The following is a 15,771-nucleotide window of genomic DNA, read 5'->3' on the forward strand; positions in this document are numbered from 1 at the left end:
AGTCTTGTTCTGTCACCAGGCTGGAGTGCAGCGGCATGATCTCGGCTCACTGAAACCTCTGCCTTCCGGGTTCAAGTGATTCCCCTGCCTCAGCCTCCCAAGTAGCTGGGACTACAGTCACGTGCCACCATGCCTGGCTAATTTTTTATATTTTAGTAGGGACAGGGTTTCACCATGTTGGCCAGGATGGTCTCGATCTCCTGACCTCGTGATCTCACCCCCCAGCCTCCCAAAGTGCTGGGATTACAGGAGTGAGCCACCGTGCCTGGCTGCCAGGCCCCCATCTAATATATGAATTTGGCTGCTGCATCTTAGGGTACTGTGGTGATGGGCGTCATAGAGATAAGAACTGATTTTATTGGCTCGCCTCTTCATTCCAGGGCCCTCCCACAGCCCCTCACACCCACAAAGACCCAAGGTCAGCAGACCCAGAGAAGAGGAGACAGGTCCTTGGTTAAGTAGATCCAATGATGTGAGAGAAAACCCAGTCTCTCTTCCTTCCCTCTCAGTCATCTTACTGTCTTTTTCCCTCCTCCCTCTCATTACCAACAGCAATTGTCTTCAAACCCAATAATTACAGTAACAGTAACAATCATCATCATTTATTGGGGTTGTTTTTCTAGCATTTTAACTTCCAAAAAGTATTTTCCAATTTCTTGATTTCACAGCAGTCCCTGGAGGAGGATTGTGTCCACTTTACAGCTGGAGAAGCCGAGATCCAGATAGGACCCCCAAGTTGTGGGCAGAATAAATCTATAGCAGCCTTTAAATATTAAACCAATTGAGACTTTGGTAGTCTTTCAGAGGCACTGAATCTCAAATCTCAGTTTCCTGGGTCCCTCCTGGATTCCTACCACCCTTAGGGCTTATTCAACAGCTTTTTGGGGATCCTGTAATGCTGACAGAGAGGCTGGAGATGGCTTCTTTGACCCAGGTCATGAGTCAATGGCTAGATGGGCACTTCCCTCTAAGGATTGTTCCTGCCTGAGAGTGGGCTGTGGGGTGGCAGCTGGGGCAAGCACCTGGGAGGAGGCTTCCCTGGGAAAGGCCTGCCTGGCTCAAACCTCCCTTCCTCTATCCCACCCCTCTACCAGCCTGAGAAAATGTTCTCTGTGTCAGCTGTTCTCAAGGGTGGGGCCCTCTCCAGAGCATTTGGAGGAGTGAGGAATAAACACCTATTGGGAGAAGACAGGCGCGATGGCTCATGCCTGTAATCCCAGCACTTCGGGAGGCCGAGGTGGGCAGATCGCCTGAGGTCAGGAGTTCAAGACCAGCCTGCCAACATGGCGAAACCCCATGTCTACTAAAAATACAAAAAATTAGCTGGGCGTGGTGGCAGGTGCCTGTAATCCCAGCTACTTGGGAGGCTGAGGCAGGAGAATCCCTTGAACCCGGGAGGTAGAGGTTGCAGTGAGCCGAGATCACACCACTGCACTCCAGCCTGGGCGACAGATCAAGATTCTGTCTCAAAACAAACAAATAAAGATCTATTGGTAGAGCAGTCTCTGTCCTCAGGAAGCCCCCAGTCTGAAGGAGGAAATATAACCCCCAAAATCACACCCAAGGGCAGAGAAATCCCCCCAGAAGCTCAGAGGCTGTCCCAGGGCCTGATTCCTCCAGAAGAGCCTGTCCCCTCAGGACCAAGGGTTTCCTGGGTGGGTACGAAGTTGGGGTTCCCTGAGGTCCCTATAGCTCCAATGTCTAAGCAGAGTGGCTGTCTGGGCTCCCATTCCTTTCTCCCCCAAGACTCGAGCATCTGGGGGTTCAGGACTCCCACAGGGTCCAATGGGTGAGAGGAGGGGAGGGCAGTCCTAAGTCCCCTGCCTTCCTCTGTTCTGTCCCACTGAGAGGCACGGAAGCCCTATGGAGAGGGAATGGGACAAATTCACTCCCAGATTCTACCTAGAAATGTAATGCCAGGGACAGGGCTTGTCCCCTCCGGCCCACCTGGTCAGGACAAGAGGTCAAGCCTCCCCCTCCCACCACCCCCAGGGAGAACCTCCATACAGGCCCTGCAAGGCAGGAAGCCCAAGGGCGCAGCCAGGCCTCGGCTGTTTCACACACTCTCCATCTCCACGGCTCCCGAACTGGGTTGGGATTCCTTCTTCGGGGGTTCCGCCCCTGCCCCTGTCCCTGTCCCTGTCCCCACTTCTGCAGTGCCTGTGAGGATAGCCAGCCGCTGGGCCAGGGTCTTGGTGTCAGGGAACAGGATGAAGTTGTAGATTAGTGAGGCCAGGAGGGCTCCCATCAGGGGCCCCACCCAGAAGACCTGAGGAGAAGGATGTCGTCACCCCACCCAGGAACTATCAGGACCACAGGGTGGCTCTGGGACCGCTGCCTGCTTCCCTAGTGCCAACTTGATCTCCCAGGTCTTCCTCAACTGTCTGTAAGGTGCTAAATTTGAGAACCACAAGTCATGCTTCCCAAGCCCACAACGTAAGGGGACCTTGCCCCTTGCTCTCCCTGCCCTCCCTGGGGCTGAGCCCAGGCTCTGCAGCCATGGCTGGGGCCTGGGGCCAGTCTCCTTACCCACCCCCGCCTCTTTCCTCTCGCTTCCCCCATTTTAGCCATGAGTCCTGGCTATTGCTGTTTCTGTCTGTGCTGGTGTGTGTCTATTTCTGTTTGTCTTTATCTTTATCCAAGTTTGAAAATTGGTCCAGCTGGAGAAAGTGAATAAGGAAACAGCCAGGACTTAAAAGTCTGGGCCAAGGCTGCAGCTCCTGCCCTGGCCCATTTCTTGCCAGTCTACTGGGTATCCCGGGCGACTGAAGCTGAAAAGAATGGAAGTCCCAGCCAGGACACTCACCCTGGCCTTCTGAGCTTAGGGAAGGCTGCACTTCAGGCTCAGAAAGGTCTGGGGCCCCCATCACCCCGTCTGTGTGGACCTGCTGCGAGTGAAACCCACCATCTATCGCCAGCTCAGGCTCTCTCCCTTCCCCAGGGCTGCTGGCAGAGGGGCTCACCCAGTGGACTGTGAACTTCCCAATGATGACGGCAGGGCCGAAGGAGCGGGCCGGGTTCATGGAGCAGCCAGTGAAGTGGATCTGGGGAGCAAGTACAGGGTCAGGGTGGGAGAAGGTTTAAGGCAGGCCTGAGAGGGGACCATTTCTCAGTCCTGGCTCAGAGCCTTAGCTGCAGCCACAGCCTCTGTAGTGCCACATCCTGGGCCTAGAGTGCAGGGGGTACCACTTTGGCTCCAAGGCACGAGGGGCTCAGGGAGGGACACTGCCTAGCCTTCAGGGCTCCACAGTTTCCCCAGGGACGGACCCGGTGTGTGCATGTGCACAGTGTCCCCTCTGCTCCTTACCCCAATGAGGTGGCCCAGTGCCACAGAGATCCCAATCATGGTGGCCGGGGAGCCCGATGTCTGACGGCTGTCAGTGGAAGCGAAGACACAGAGCACCAGCTGCAGGGTCAGAAGCAGCTCCACTGCCACCGCCTGGCCAGTTGAAACACTGTTCCGGACCTGGGCAGAGGGAGTTACTCTGGACTAGACGTGGGCTCTGCCCACGGACAGGCAGAGAAACCCCTGCCACTGGGCCTGGTCTCCTCAGCTGGAAGTGGGTGACACCTCACTGCCGCCCAGCTTCAGGACTTCAGGAGGTCTGTGCAGAGGAGTCCATATCTGCTGTGGACCCTTGCTCCCTGTAGAAGTGAGTGGCACTCCTCCCACCCCACCAGTGGGTTGGTTGGGGCCAGTGGTTCAGGAGGCTTGCTTGAGAGCAGACTGGCAGCAGGTGTGGAAGGAGATTTGAGGGAAGAAGGTGGAACACAGATGGTTAGGAAATGGGGAAGGGGGGAGTGAGGCAAGCCTTGAGGTGGAGGGAAGAACTTGGGAGCAATTGGAGAGCAGAGGACGTGGGTGGAGTCTGGGAGAAAAATGAAGTCCTCTCTCCCCTCGAAAGTCCTCCCCAAAGTCAAGGCGAAGATGCAGAAAGCTTATTTTGCTTTCTCTCAGGCTTTCTCTCTGCCCACAGTCCCCACACTCCCTTGGCCGCGTCTACCCTTAAATGCCTGGTCCTTCTATTCCTTCTCCTTTATGTGGCTTCTTCCTTCTCCACCTGTTCTTCGTGCCACTATCCCATTTCTATTCTGCCTAGACTGAGGTCAAAGTCTCAGTCCTCTGGGTCCTGGGGCCCAGCCTGGGGGGATGTGGAGCCTGCAGCTGACTTGTTTCCTCCTCTGCTCCCTCGCCTCTGTCCTGCCTCCGCCTGCACCACCTGTGCACATTCCCACCTCCTGGCCCTCCAGGTGCCCCTCCCTGCACCTACCGCGTTGATCCCAAGGGTCTCTCGGATGTCTCCCGGCATGACTCCATAAAGCAGAGCAGCCCCCACCGTGGCCCCCACCAGCTGGGCAGCCACATAGGCCACAGCACGGGGCAGAGAGATGTGGGAGCCTACAAGGAAGGCCAGCGTCACGGCGGGGTTGGCGTGGGCCCCGCTGGCCTTCCAGGTGACCTGCACAGCCATGGCGGTGACCAGGTTGAAAGCGATGGCAATCTGCAGCACGGAGGGAAGTGCTGTGGGCCAGCGCATGACGGAGCCCACACCAAAGAACACATACAGCCCCGTGGCCAGGAACTCTGCAAACAGCGCCCTGCTGATGGCTTTCCAAAGCCTGCATGCCAACACGTTGGCCCAGCCACATCCCCCTGGATCCACTGCATCCATGTCCTGGTGCCTTGGCTGTTCCTTGCTTTGCTCTGAGGCCTCTTGTCTCTTCCTCTGGTCTCTGATCTCCTTTGTCTCTTCTGGTCTTCTGTCTCTGGCTGACCTTGGCTTTTGCTCTCTGTGGAGGCTTCTCTGACCCCCACCTGCAGCTCCTCCACCACGCTCTTGTCCCCAGGAATGGGCTGGTCAGACTGGCAGGGAGCAGGCAGATGGGGTTATGCGTGTGTAGAGAGGTGGAATGAGGGGTGTTGCTCATATGCCTGCTCCAGCCTGCGCTTACCTGATGGGGTGGGATGTGGGGGCTGTCTCTGGGCACTGAGCTGGAACCTCCTAGGACGATTTCCAGGGCAGGTTGGGCCTGACTCGTGTTGTAGACAGTCCAAGGTCTGGCCTGAGGGTCGCAGGTTCAGGGCAGTGGGGGTCATGGGATTTCAGACTGTTTATGTTCCAACGTCAGCTTAGATACAGCAAGATCACTCAGATCCCCGGCCTGCTTCAGGGGGTCCTGTGCATTCCCAGGTCCTGTTCGTCTGGCCCCCTCCATATCTAGGCTTTGCTTCCAAATGGGCTGACACCACACCATGCCTGTAAACCCAGAAAGTAAATCCTCTCCTCCACTCCCACCTATACCCGCACTCACAGAATGCAAATGTGAATAGAGTCCACTTTACCAAGGACACTGTGGACACTGCGGCCTGTGGGGTTGCAGAGGGGCAGATGGAGAAGGGGTTTATTCCACAGCGACTCAAACCACATCAGATCACAAGGCCATGGGCACCTCTGCTGTCCACCGGTGGGAATTTCCACTGGCCCTTCACTCACTTCCTCCTGCCTCCCTGTCCTCCCAGGCGCTCCCCTCCCTTCTCAGCCCCTCCCTCTATGCTCTCCTCCTCTCAGGAGCCAAACAGATTTTACTCCTTTCTCACACAAGGCAGCTTAACCATTTTTTTGTGGCTACACTGGCCCTACGGTCACCCATGCCCTAGGCTTTCCCCTTTTAACCCTAGCAGATAGCAAGGTATTTTCTCAAACAAAAGTGTTCTTCCCTAAGAAGAGTCTGCCAAGCTACTGAAATAACAGTCTTCCCCTCTTAACCACAGCTGGGTGTCCTGACCTCATCCCTGGCATATCTACCTGCCCACAGATGTACCCTGGTTGTTCTCAGGCTCCTCAAATGCAACCTGTCTTCAGATGAGATCTTCCTGTCTCCTGGTACCCCCACCCTCAACCCCCATGTTCTCCTCTTGTTTTCTCCAGCTCAGCTGGTGGCATCTGGGAAGCATCCTTGACCCTTTTCTCCCTCCTTCCCCCATCCAGGAAAAGCATCAAGTCCTGCTGATTTTGAATCCTAAATATCTCCTGACTGTGTCCTCTTTTTGCCACTCCTGCCGCCCTGCAGCCTTTAACCAGTCTCTCTGTCTGCTCCCTTGCTCCGTTCCAATCAATTTTCCATACTGCAGCCCAAGTGCTAAAATGCAAATCTGATCATGCTGCTCCCCTGCTAAAATCCTTTCCAAGCCTCCCATCCCTTTGGAAGCTCTGTGCCTGCCTTCAGGGACCCTGCAGCTCTACCTCACCTCTCCCCATTCCGTTACCCTCTGGTTTCACCAAATGCACACCCTTGCTGGCCTCTGCTTGGAGAAAGTTCTCTCCTCTTCTTGGAGATCCCTTGCACTCCCTTTGCTTGGGTAACTCCCATCCCAAAGGTTTAGCTTTGACATCGCTTGCTCCTTTCCTGGGTGGGGACCCTTCTGCGTGCTCCCACCACACCTAAGCATTCTCCTACACTGCAGTCACCACAGGGTGCTGTCATGGTGTGAATGTGTCTCCCCAGTGAGGCAAGGCAGGAAGGCCTTTGCGGGGCAGGAACCAAGTTTTGTTCACCCCTGCATGTAGTGTCTTGCACAGAGATTGGCATAGTAAATGCCCAAGAAATATTTGTTGAATGAATGAATAAATGAATGAACAAAACTTCTTGACTTCCCAGGGCAGATGACTATGTCTGCTCCATTTCAGCCTCATACTCATACTTTCCCCCACCGGGGACTGATCCCTGTGATATCGTCCAGAGAAACATCTCAACTCTGGACCACAGGCTCTGTTCCTCCCCAATCCCTGTCTGAGTCCCAGTAACATCCCTCACTCATTCCCTTCTGTTCTCCCTGCTGTCTCGACTTCACCCTGTCCTCTCCAGGGAACTCCTGGGCATCTCACCCTGAGCAGGCTCTTGCCAGCACCCCATGGTCCTGGCTCCCTGTCCTCTCCACCCCGCCCCTGCTGCGTGTCTCTGTTCTCATCCTCTTCCATGCCTTTCTGCCCTCCATCCGCACTACTGAGCACTGCTGGAGAAACTCGCCCAGCCGTGCGGACTGCTGCCATGACAAGTTCATGGTCTCTGGCCCCAGTAGGGATCGCAGCTCTGCTCAGCAATCCTTCCACAGCTCTCCCCCCATTCTTTAAACCTCCCCCACTCTCTTCAAGTACTCGGCTCACTCTGGCTTTCTCTCAGCAGAGCACCCACCCTTGCCTCCCAGCCTACCTAGAAAGCCAAGCTACCAGGCCAGACTTCTTCCCATCCTCCCTCCCAGTCAAACTCACCTGCAGCTGCCCCATGTCCTTGCCAGCTGCCCTGTGGCCTTAAAGTAGAGGCAGCCCTTCTCTGGTGTACAATTTGGGGTCGGGGGACCCTCCTTGGACTTCTGGCTCCCTTTGAGTGACTGGGACCCTCTCTTGGCCATTCCCAGACTCACCTGTGGCTTTCAGGCTTCCCCTTCTCTTGACTTCTTCCCTATAAATGTGCCTGCGTAGTCGCGGAGCAGTGGAAGGTCATGGTTTGGAGTCAAGGTTCCAGTCACATATCAACTGCACAACAGCTCCCAGCCCCCGGCTACTGAAACCGCTCTCGCAAAGGCCAGCATGATTTCCTCTCCAGCCCACTGTGGCTGCCGGCCATCTCCTTCCTGACGCCTTTTCCCCTACCTTTGAGGCACATCTCCTGGCTGTCCTCCCACCTGTGTGAGGGCATCTCTGCCTCCGTGGCTGGCTCCTCTTCTGCTGATCCTTAAGCCCAGGCCTTGTCTACTCCTGGCCAATGGCCCCTCACTCCTGATGAATGTGCCTGGGCAGCCCTGTTCCCACCTGTGACTTCCACACCCTGCAGATACTGTCGACTCTCAACACTGCCTCTGGCCCAGATCTTTCTCCTGAACTCCAGACCCACTCACCTTTCACTGGACCCTCCAGCCTGCTTCTCCTCACCCCACTGTCACTCAGTTGCCCAGGCCAGAACACAGGAATCATCTGATGCTTCCCCTTCCCCCAGCCCGCAGCAACCAGGTTCCTGGTACCAGGTTCCTGGTAGCTCTTTCTCACATTTGACACCTCTTTCCATCCCCACTTGCCACTGGCCCAGTGCAGCCCTTATCATCTCTCCAGGATGACTGCATTAACCTCCTTCCTGAGCTCTCAGACTACACTACATATCTGTGCCCTTCCACACCACTCTCCTTTCCACTCACTGTCAGAGAGATCCTTCCAAAATGCAAAGCTCATCACGTTACTCCTCTGCTCAAAAGCTTTCAATGGCTCCCCATTGCCTCAGAATCAGGTCTGAATACCCATGTTTAACATGCAAGGAAGCCTCCCCTCCCACTGCCCACCCTGCACCCTTTACTCCAAACAGACCAGACATAGTTCCCCAGAACGAGCCCTTTGCTATGGAGTTCAGATGCCTCTCCTTTTTGTCTCTCAAGACTTTGCTCAAGTGCAGTTCTTCTGTGAAGCCTGCCCTGATTTCCCTCTCCAGCAGAATCAGGGCAAGCTTCTTAGAGAAGCAGGACTTGAGCAAAGCCAGGGGCTGTTGTAGCCTCTGCCTCCTCAATGCCTCCACTGTTCCAGCAGACTTCCATCCCTGGCTGGCATAGAGGAGTCATTCAATAAACGTTCAGGGGATGACAGGGCATGACTGTGGGGGCAGCGTGGGCACTGTTCCTCCCTGGCACAGAAGGTTCCCTGGCTGGAGGCTGTCCCAGGGTAGTTCAAGGGCACTTGTCTGCTTCCCTCACCTCAAGCAGGGCCAGTAGAGGGCTTGGTGGACAGGCACTTACCAGTCCTTTCATCTGACCTAGCCTCAGTTTCTGCCCTTGTTAAATGGGCGCCAAGTGGCAGTAACGCTGACCTGAGAGCTGCTGATGAGGCCAGTGAAAGGACTGTGAACACTGCCATGTTTATTGCACCCTAAGCAGTTGCTTAACCTCAAGATCCTCATTTATACAATGGGGATGATGCTAATAATGCCCTCCTCCCTGTGTGTAGTTAGGAGTAAATGTGCTGATACCTAGGAGAGGGTCTCCGAGTCAGAAAATGTGAATGATTAGGATTGTAACTTCCCCGCCCCCTGCTGTGAGACAGCTGTGGGGACGGGGCTGCAAGGCCGCTCCAAGACAGGCACCTCAGCACCTGCCCTGGGCCCTGGAGCCTGAAAGCGCTAAGTGCAGCAGCAGCCCTTGTCCCCAGCTAGCCCAGGGCTGAGTCTCCTGACCTCTGCTGGGCCTGGGACAAGGTCCTTTACCTCCTGAGGCCAGGTGGGCATTGACCAGGGCTTGCTCCAGGCCTGGTTTCCTGTCCTAGACAGCACCTGCCCAGACCCAGCCAGCACTGGGCTCTAGTGCCAAGCTTTAAGCTCACTCATGCTCAAAAACCTTTTGCCGAGGTTCCATATCTGGCTGCCTAGGGCTGCCTGTCAATGCAGCTCTGACTGAGGTCCTACCAGAGATTGGGGAAAGTAAGGGGGGTGAAGGGGAGGGGAAGGAGGAAGGTACCGGGAGAGAAGAGGAGGGAGAACACAAACTGATGGGGAGGGAATTCAAGGTGGCTTCCCGTGCCTCATCTCACCGATCCCCACAAAACCTGGAAAGGTCAGGAGGTCTGATGTCCTCATCCACACGTGACGGAGGAGGAAGCTGAGGCCAAGAGGAGCAGAGAGACGTGGTCCTCCCAGCCGTCCTTCCTCCTGTCCACCCATCTCAACAACCAGCCCCCTCTGTCCGCTCTCCACCTCTCCTCCGGGTCCTCTTCTATCTCTCCCCATATCACCTTGTTCACCTCCCAGCTGGTGAGAACTGGTAGCCCCTGGGGAGAGGAATAGGGGGAGAAAAGGGAAGGGAGCCTCCCACAGGAGAATCCAGACTCTCCCCAGGTTCGTCTTTAGGTGCAGCAGAGGTGACGGGGCCTGTGTGTGCTTGTGTTGGACGGCGCGCAGGTGTGCCTCTGAGAACTGGTGGAGCCAGGCTCATAGGTGTGGGCCTGCGGTGGCCCTGTGAGCGAATGCTGGAGGAGGGCTGATGTGGCTTTGCACACTCGAGTGAGCGTGCAGAGGGAAGGAGATGCACACACCCAGAAGATGCAGCCCTCAGGCACGACTGAAGGTCAGTGTGTGGCCGCGAGCCCCGGTCTGTGTGGGGTGTGTGCGTGCGCGCGTGTGCACGGGACTTTGTGAGCCAGCAGACCTGTCGCGCCTGCAAGATCCGACACGCAGACACAGCGACCCCTGCTGGCCACACCGCCCCAACCACCGCACTTGTCAGCCCCAAGCCCCTAGCTGGACACTTGCTCGAGGGCCAGGCGAGGCAACCTGCAGGAAGCTCAGGGCCGGTAGCCCCCTCTGACTGGATGCCTCGCCCACCCCCGCGGGTCTGTCTCCCAAGGGTCCACTGTCCACCCTGCCGTGATCCCCATTGGGCTGGTGGAAGAGCCCAGCCTCCTGGTCATGGCTGTGTCTGTACCTGAGTCTCCTGAAGACTGAGCGGGGAAGGGCCCCCCTCTCTTCTGCGCCTCACCCGGATAGTGGGGCGGGGGTGCATTGGGATAGGCTGCCTCAAGGTGGCTCCAGGGGACTCAAGCATGAGGGACTCCCTGTGTCCTCCACCCCACCCCCATCTGGCTAGAACCCAGACCCAGGACTTGTGGACGAGGAAGCGCCACCCTGTGGATTCGGTGGACGACGTCTCCCCCTACTGGCCAGAGCTGGCTCTTGCAGCCCGGCTCCCCCAGCCTGGGGCAGGTTGGAAGAAGTGGGAAGGGACACGGTGGGTGGGGGGCTGCTCCTTCCCTGGGCTCTCGGGGTTCTCATGCACTACCACGTGGTGTTTACTGTAAGCCTATGGGGCGGGCATGAGTGGCTGACCTCTCACTTGTAGATGCTTAGACTTTAAGTGTGGAGGAGGCTGGGTGTCTGCCGCTCCTCACCCCAGCGCCTGGGACTGCCTCTCGATGGCCAAGATCTACGGTTTCCCCCATCCCTTCTCAGTCCATCTCCTGGCCCCGCTGGACAGGTGCTTAGGTCCAGACACCCCCAGGAGGGCAGAAGTATGTGGCTGGGCCCCCAGACTAGGCAGGTACGTGTGGGTGTCTATTCACACCACTTTACTGAGCACTCACTCCAAGGCGCCTGACCGTTTGTACAAGCGTTTTACCTCCAGGCATGGTCTCATTCTCATTTTCTCCTCACGACAGCACGTGAGGTCGGGAAAAGCACCCCTGTTTTGCAGAGAAGGTCCTTAAAGCTCAGAGAGCTTATTTTGCCCCAAGTTCCGCGGCCAGATTGGAATTCGGGTAGTTACTGACTCCGGGCTGGGCTCTGTGCGGAGCTGTTCACTGCATGACCTCCGCCTTTTCCTCACAGAAAGCTGACCGGTCCCGGGCATCCCAAGCCCTCATCCAGTCCCCACAACTATCTTGTGAGGAAAGTGATATTTTATCCCCATTTTACAGATGAAGAGATGGAGGCTCTGAGAGTTTAAGGAGATTACCCAAGGAGTGTCAGTGACAGTGGGACAACAGCAGGCTAGGGCAGAGCTCAGGCCCAGAGGAGAGGACGGTGGGGACACTGGTGGGCCGAGGCATGAGAGAGAAGCCCTGGAAAAGGGGGCTGGGCCACATGTGGCTTTTGGGGGGATCGGGGAGCTGCTCCCTCTGGGCACAGGCTCCCAGGAGGGCACCTTTTTGAAACGTCAAGGTGCAGAGAAAGGAGCCCAGGGCTGTGATGGAACCTGGCTGGTCACCCCCTTGCCATCTCGAGGGGCTGCGGTTGGCTCACTCCTCCTCCACCCTGCCTGTCACACCCTGGCACTCCCCTCAAGTGCCAGCCAAACCCTCCTCAAGTGGCAGGGACTTGACATGGCTGAGGGGGAGGGGTGGAGGGTGACTGCAGTGAGGACCCCTCCTTCCTGGCCTCTAGCTCTATTTTGATATTCGGTCTTCTCTCTCTCGGTCTCTCCCTGCTCTGTTCCCATCTCTCTGATTCTCTGGGCCTCCCATGGCCTCAGCCTCCCTTTCTCCCCACAGAGCACTTGTCCTGGGGTCCCCTGGTACCCCATGGAGATCGTGGTGGAGGATGTGGGATGACAAAGAGGAGAAGCAATGGGCCAGAGTGTCTCAAGGCACTCTGGGGACAGACAGAGGCGGAACGTGAGTATCAGAGATTTATTGGGTAGCCCCCACTCCAAACACCAGCAGCCCCACGCATGCATCCTCACTAGAAATAAATAAGGCAGCATTCAATGAACCAGTCTGTCTTCTTCCTAAGGAGCTCTGAGGAGGGTCTGCCGCTGCCCACCTAGGGGCTGGGATCCCTTTGGCTCTTGAGCGGGGGTGGGGGATGCAGGCTGCAGGCTCACTCTTTTCTAACTTGGCCCTTGCAGCCTGTGAGCTTGGCACTGTGTTCACAATCTCTGAGGTCTGTCCCAGAGAGACCCATCCCCAGCAGACCCTAGCCTCTGGCCCCTACCCCAGGAGTTCCACCATAGGTTCCTTCTCCCCTCTCTAACTGTGTAGCCAGGGGGACCAGCACCTCCTCCTCAGTCAAGAGGACCGGTTGTGCAAAAAGGAAGCTTGTGTTAGGTACTTTTTCTTTTTTCCCCCTTGGCTCAGGGGCTGAGGAGCTGGCCCCTGCCTGACACTGGTCAGCGGGCAGTCAGCTCCATGGTCTTCTTCCGCTCCTCCCGCTGCTCCTCCCAGTCCTCGTCAGGCTCATACGTGCCTTTGATGATGTCCACACGCTCACTCAGGCTCAGGGAGTTGGGGAAGAGCAGGTAGAAGTAGAGGATGGCAGCGAGGACCGCCCCCACGATGGGCCCTACCCAGAAGACCTGGTGGAGACAGGGCAGGAGTCAGGGGGTTGAGCCCCAGACCTCAAAGACCAGATGCCCCCCACCCCACAGAGGACAGACCCATGGACCCTGAGAGGGGACAGACACACAGACTTTCAGACCTTCAGGAAGAAAGACTTCCTCCCACCACGGGGACGGATATACTGACACACCACTCCCAGGGAAAGAGGCATGGACCACAGACACCCAGACCCTCAAAGAAGGCAAACAGATTCCCAGAGGGACAGGCCCCCTCCAACCACACCTGAAAGAGAAACAAATAAACCTTCAGAGGGGACACGTGGGTCCTCAGAGAGATGAACAGAGCACCTCTCCCCTCCACATAGGGATAGAAACAGACCCTGGAGAGAGTGACCATGAGCTCTCAAAGGAGGGGGCAGACAGACTGTCCACAGGGACAGACCCACAGGAAGACTCTCCCAACCCCCTCAACAGGGACAGATAAATAAAACATCAGAGAGGACCAGCACACAGACACCCAGAGCGACAGACACCAAATCCTCAAGGGAATTGACACAGAGCCCCCCTGCACCTCCAGCCTCTTCCCTAAGGGGACAGATACTTATACTCCCTGTCCCCAGGGGTTCAGGCCATACAAAGCCATCTCTGCCCCTGTGGCTGAATCCCATCCTCTTTCTCTCTCAGCCACCGCTCCCTGGCCCACCCCCAAGCTCTGGGCCCACAGAATCCAGAAGATTCTGTGGTGAGCTCTGAGCTGCCACTGCTGGGTCTCCAGGCCCTCATCTCCAGGGAGCCAGGGGAGGGGACAGACTCACCCAGTGAGCGGGGCTGAACCGATTCATGACCACTGCAGGGCCAAAAGAACGTGCTGGGTTCATGGAGCAGCCAGTGAAGTAGATCTGGATAGAGACAGGGCGGTGGAGAGAAAGGCAACATCCCAGTCCACTCCCACAGAACCTGGACTCTCCCGAGGTTACACTGCAGTCCAGTGGCTCAGCCAGGTCTCAAACTCAGGTCTCCTGATTGCTGGGCTGGCAACCCCTCCCTCCAAGGATCCCAGCTGCCCGGTTAACCATGGACCCTTAACTATGCCCTCTTCTCTGCTCTGAGGTTGGGTTTGATTCCTGTCCCATCCCACCTCCTACTTACTCCCATCTTTCCTCAGCCCAGAGGTTCTGGGGGGATCAATTCTGGGGCCCAGTAGGGCCAGAGTCCAGCAGCCCTAAATCCAGGCCTTAAACTCTGCTGGACTCATCAATCTGAAGTGGGCTCCGCTCTGGGGCTCCATTATTTGCCTTGAGTGCCCGCCCCACCCTCACCACAGCCCAGTGTCAGTACTGCTCACCCCGACAAGGTGGCCCAGGGTGACAGACAGGCCAATGGACAGGGCTGGGGAGCCCACAGGGCTGGTGCGACGGGAGTCAGTGGAGGCGAAGATGCAGAGTGCCAGCTGGAAGGTCAGAATCAGCTCCACCACCATGGCCTGGCCCTGCGTTGTGTTGTTGTTGAGCTGCAAGGGGATGGCGGGTTAGGACCCTGGCCACCTTCTGGCAGTATAGCCAGGGGCTCTGGGAGCAGGGCTTTTGGCATTCAGGGACACTTAGAGCAGCTTGACACCTGGAAGCCAAGCCCCGTGGACATCACCCCAGCGAAATCATTTGTTAAAGACACTACATTTCACAGTTTGCACAGGCTTGAAGCTCAGGCCTGTAGCCAAAGGGCAGAGTGTCAGGGGAGCTTTTCCTGGACATGGTCCTATCAATGGCTCTGCCCAACCCCCAGCCCCCATAAGCTGGCATTTACCCTCCATCCTGTGGGCAGCTGCCCAGTTTGCCTGCTTCACACCCCATCCCCGCCTCCTGCCCGTGTCTGGCCCCATGCCAGTGCCAACCTTAAACCCGTCTCTCCAGTGCGGCTGACTCACGGCTTGACAATGGCCGAGCAAATCCTTCTCTGTGTTTGATTAATGAACCCAGTTTGCATGGGGTTGGGGGCTGACTCTGGGGCTGCAGGAGGTGGGAGGGAGGCAGGGATGTGGGGTTGCGGGGAGGAGCACAGGTTGGGGAAAGCGGAAACCAATACTCAACGGAGACTGCTCTGCACTGGCACCACGTTAGGGGGTTCCTATCTATGGTTTCTAAATGTGAGCCCCTTGACACCTGCTGTGGCAGGCACTACCATCCCCATGGAGGGGCTGAGAACAATGAAGCACAGACAGGCCAGGGTCACCCAAAGCTGGGATGACAGCCCGCTTCTCTCTGGTGGTTCTACTCAAACGCTCCCCTGAGGAGATGGGAGAGGTGAGGGGCCCAGGAGGAAGGTGGGGCTCAAAGGTGAGACAGGAGGCGGCAGAAGTTTCTGGCAGGAAAGGAGGGGCAGCAGGCATTGGAGAGAGACCAGGGTGGGCCAGCATGTGGTGAGGGGCAGAGGAGGTGGGCAGGAAGGGGGTGCACATCAGCCTGGAGAGTCGCCTTCCTGGCCTCTGGAGGCTCTTGCCTTCCTGGTGAAGGGTGTGGGCCGGACCACTCTATGACACCCCTTTTTCCAGGTGAGGTAAGAGGCCTGGTCCTGAGCCCACCCCAGGGTCGCGACTCCCACCCCCCCAGGGCACTCACCGCGTTGACGGCCAGATTGCCCCGGGCATTGAGCGGTGCCACACCGTAGAGGATGCCGGCCCCGGCAATGGCGCCCACCAGCTGGGCCGCCACGTAGAAGAAAGCCCGGAGCAGCGAGATCTGGTTGCCCACCAAGAGGGCCAGGGTGATGGCAGGGTTGATGTGGCCGCCGCTCACGGGTCCCAGGGCCTGGGCCAGCGTGCCTATGGCCAGGCCAAAGGCCAGCGCGATCTGCAGGATGGTGGGCAGCGCCGACGGCCACTTGAGGGCCGAGCCCAGGCCGAAGAAGACGAAGATGAGGGTGGCCAAGAACTCGGCGAACACAGCCTTGAGGAAGGCCACGGAGCACACCTC

At 57.2% G+C, this 15,771-nt stretch overlaps 2 protein-coding genes across 2 annotated transcripts in view; both read right to left on the reverse strand.

The window, feature by feature from the left end:
- Positions 1 to 592: 592 nt before the first annotated feature.
- Positions 593 to 5,012, reverse strand: AQP6 (aquaporin 6, kidney specific). The gene is made up of 4 exons (XM_011964692.1): positions 4,272 to 5,012; positions 3,308 to 3,466; positions 2,964 to 3,044; positions 593 to 2,269 (listed from the first exon to the last, which is right to left on the reverse strand). The coding sequence occupies exons 1-4, from the start codon at positions 4,671 to 4,673 to the stop codon at positions 2,057 to 2,059; spliced, it is 855 nt and encodes a 284-aa protein (XP_011820082.1). The 5' UTR covers positions 4,674 to 5,012; the 3' UTR covers positions 593 to 2,056.
- Positions 5,013 to 12,140: 7,128 nt separating this feature from the next.
- AQP5 (aquaporin 5) overlaps positions 12,141 to 15,771 on the reverse strand; it is a 6,383-nt gene continuing 2,752 nt past the window's right edge. Inside the window, exons 3-6 of the mRNA XM_011965158.1 lie at positions 15,418 to 15,768; positions 14,148 to 14,312; positions 13,618 to 13,701; positions 12,141 to 12,820 (exon numbers count right to left, since the gene is read on the reverse strand). Of these exons, the coding sequence (XP_011820548.1) occupies positions 12,635 to 12,820; positions 13,618 to 13,701; positions 14,148 to 14,312; positions 15,418 to 15,768 (786 nt within the window). The 3' untranslated portion in view covers positions 12,141 to 12,634. The remainder of the gene's footprint in view (positions 12,821 to 13,617; positions 13,702 to 14,147; positions 14,313 to 15,417; positions 15,769 to 15,771) is intronic.

This window comes from Mandrillus leucophaeus, unplaced genomic scaffold, assembly GCF_000951045.1.
Source record: "Mandrillus leucophaeus isolate KB7577 unplaced genomic scaffold, Mleu.le_1.0 Scaffold118, whole genome shotgun sequence".
NCBI lineage: Eukaryota > Metazoa > Chordata > Mammalia > Primates > Cercopithecidae > Mandrillus > Mandrillus leucophaeus.

Coding starts and splice junctions, on each gene's coding strand:
- AQP6 (XM_011964692.1), bottom strand. CDS start 4,673: ATGGATGCAGTGGATCCAGGGGGATGTGGCTGGGCCAACGTGTTGGCA. Junction 3,045..3,307: donor CACTGGGCCACCTCATTGGG/GTAAGGAGCAGA, acceptor CTTGCTCCCCAG/ATCCACTTCACTGGCTGCTC. Junction 2,270..2,963: donor GGAAGTTCACAGTCCACTGG/GTGAGCCCCTCT, acceptor CCTTCTCCTCAG/GTCTTCTGGGTGGGGCCCCT.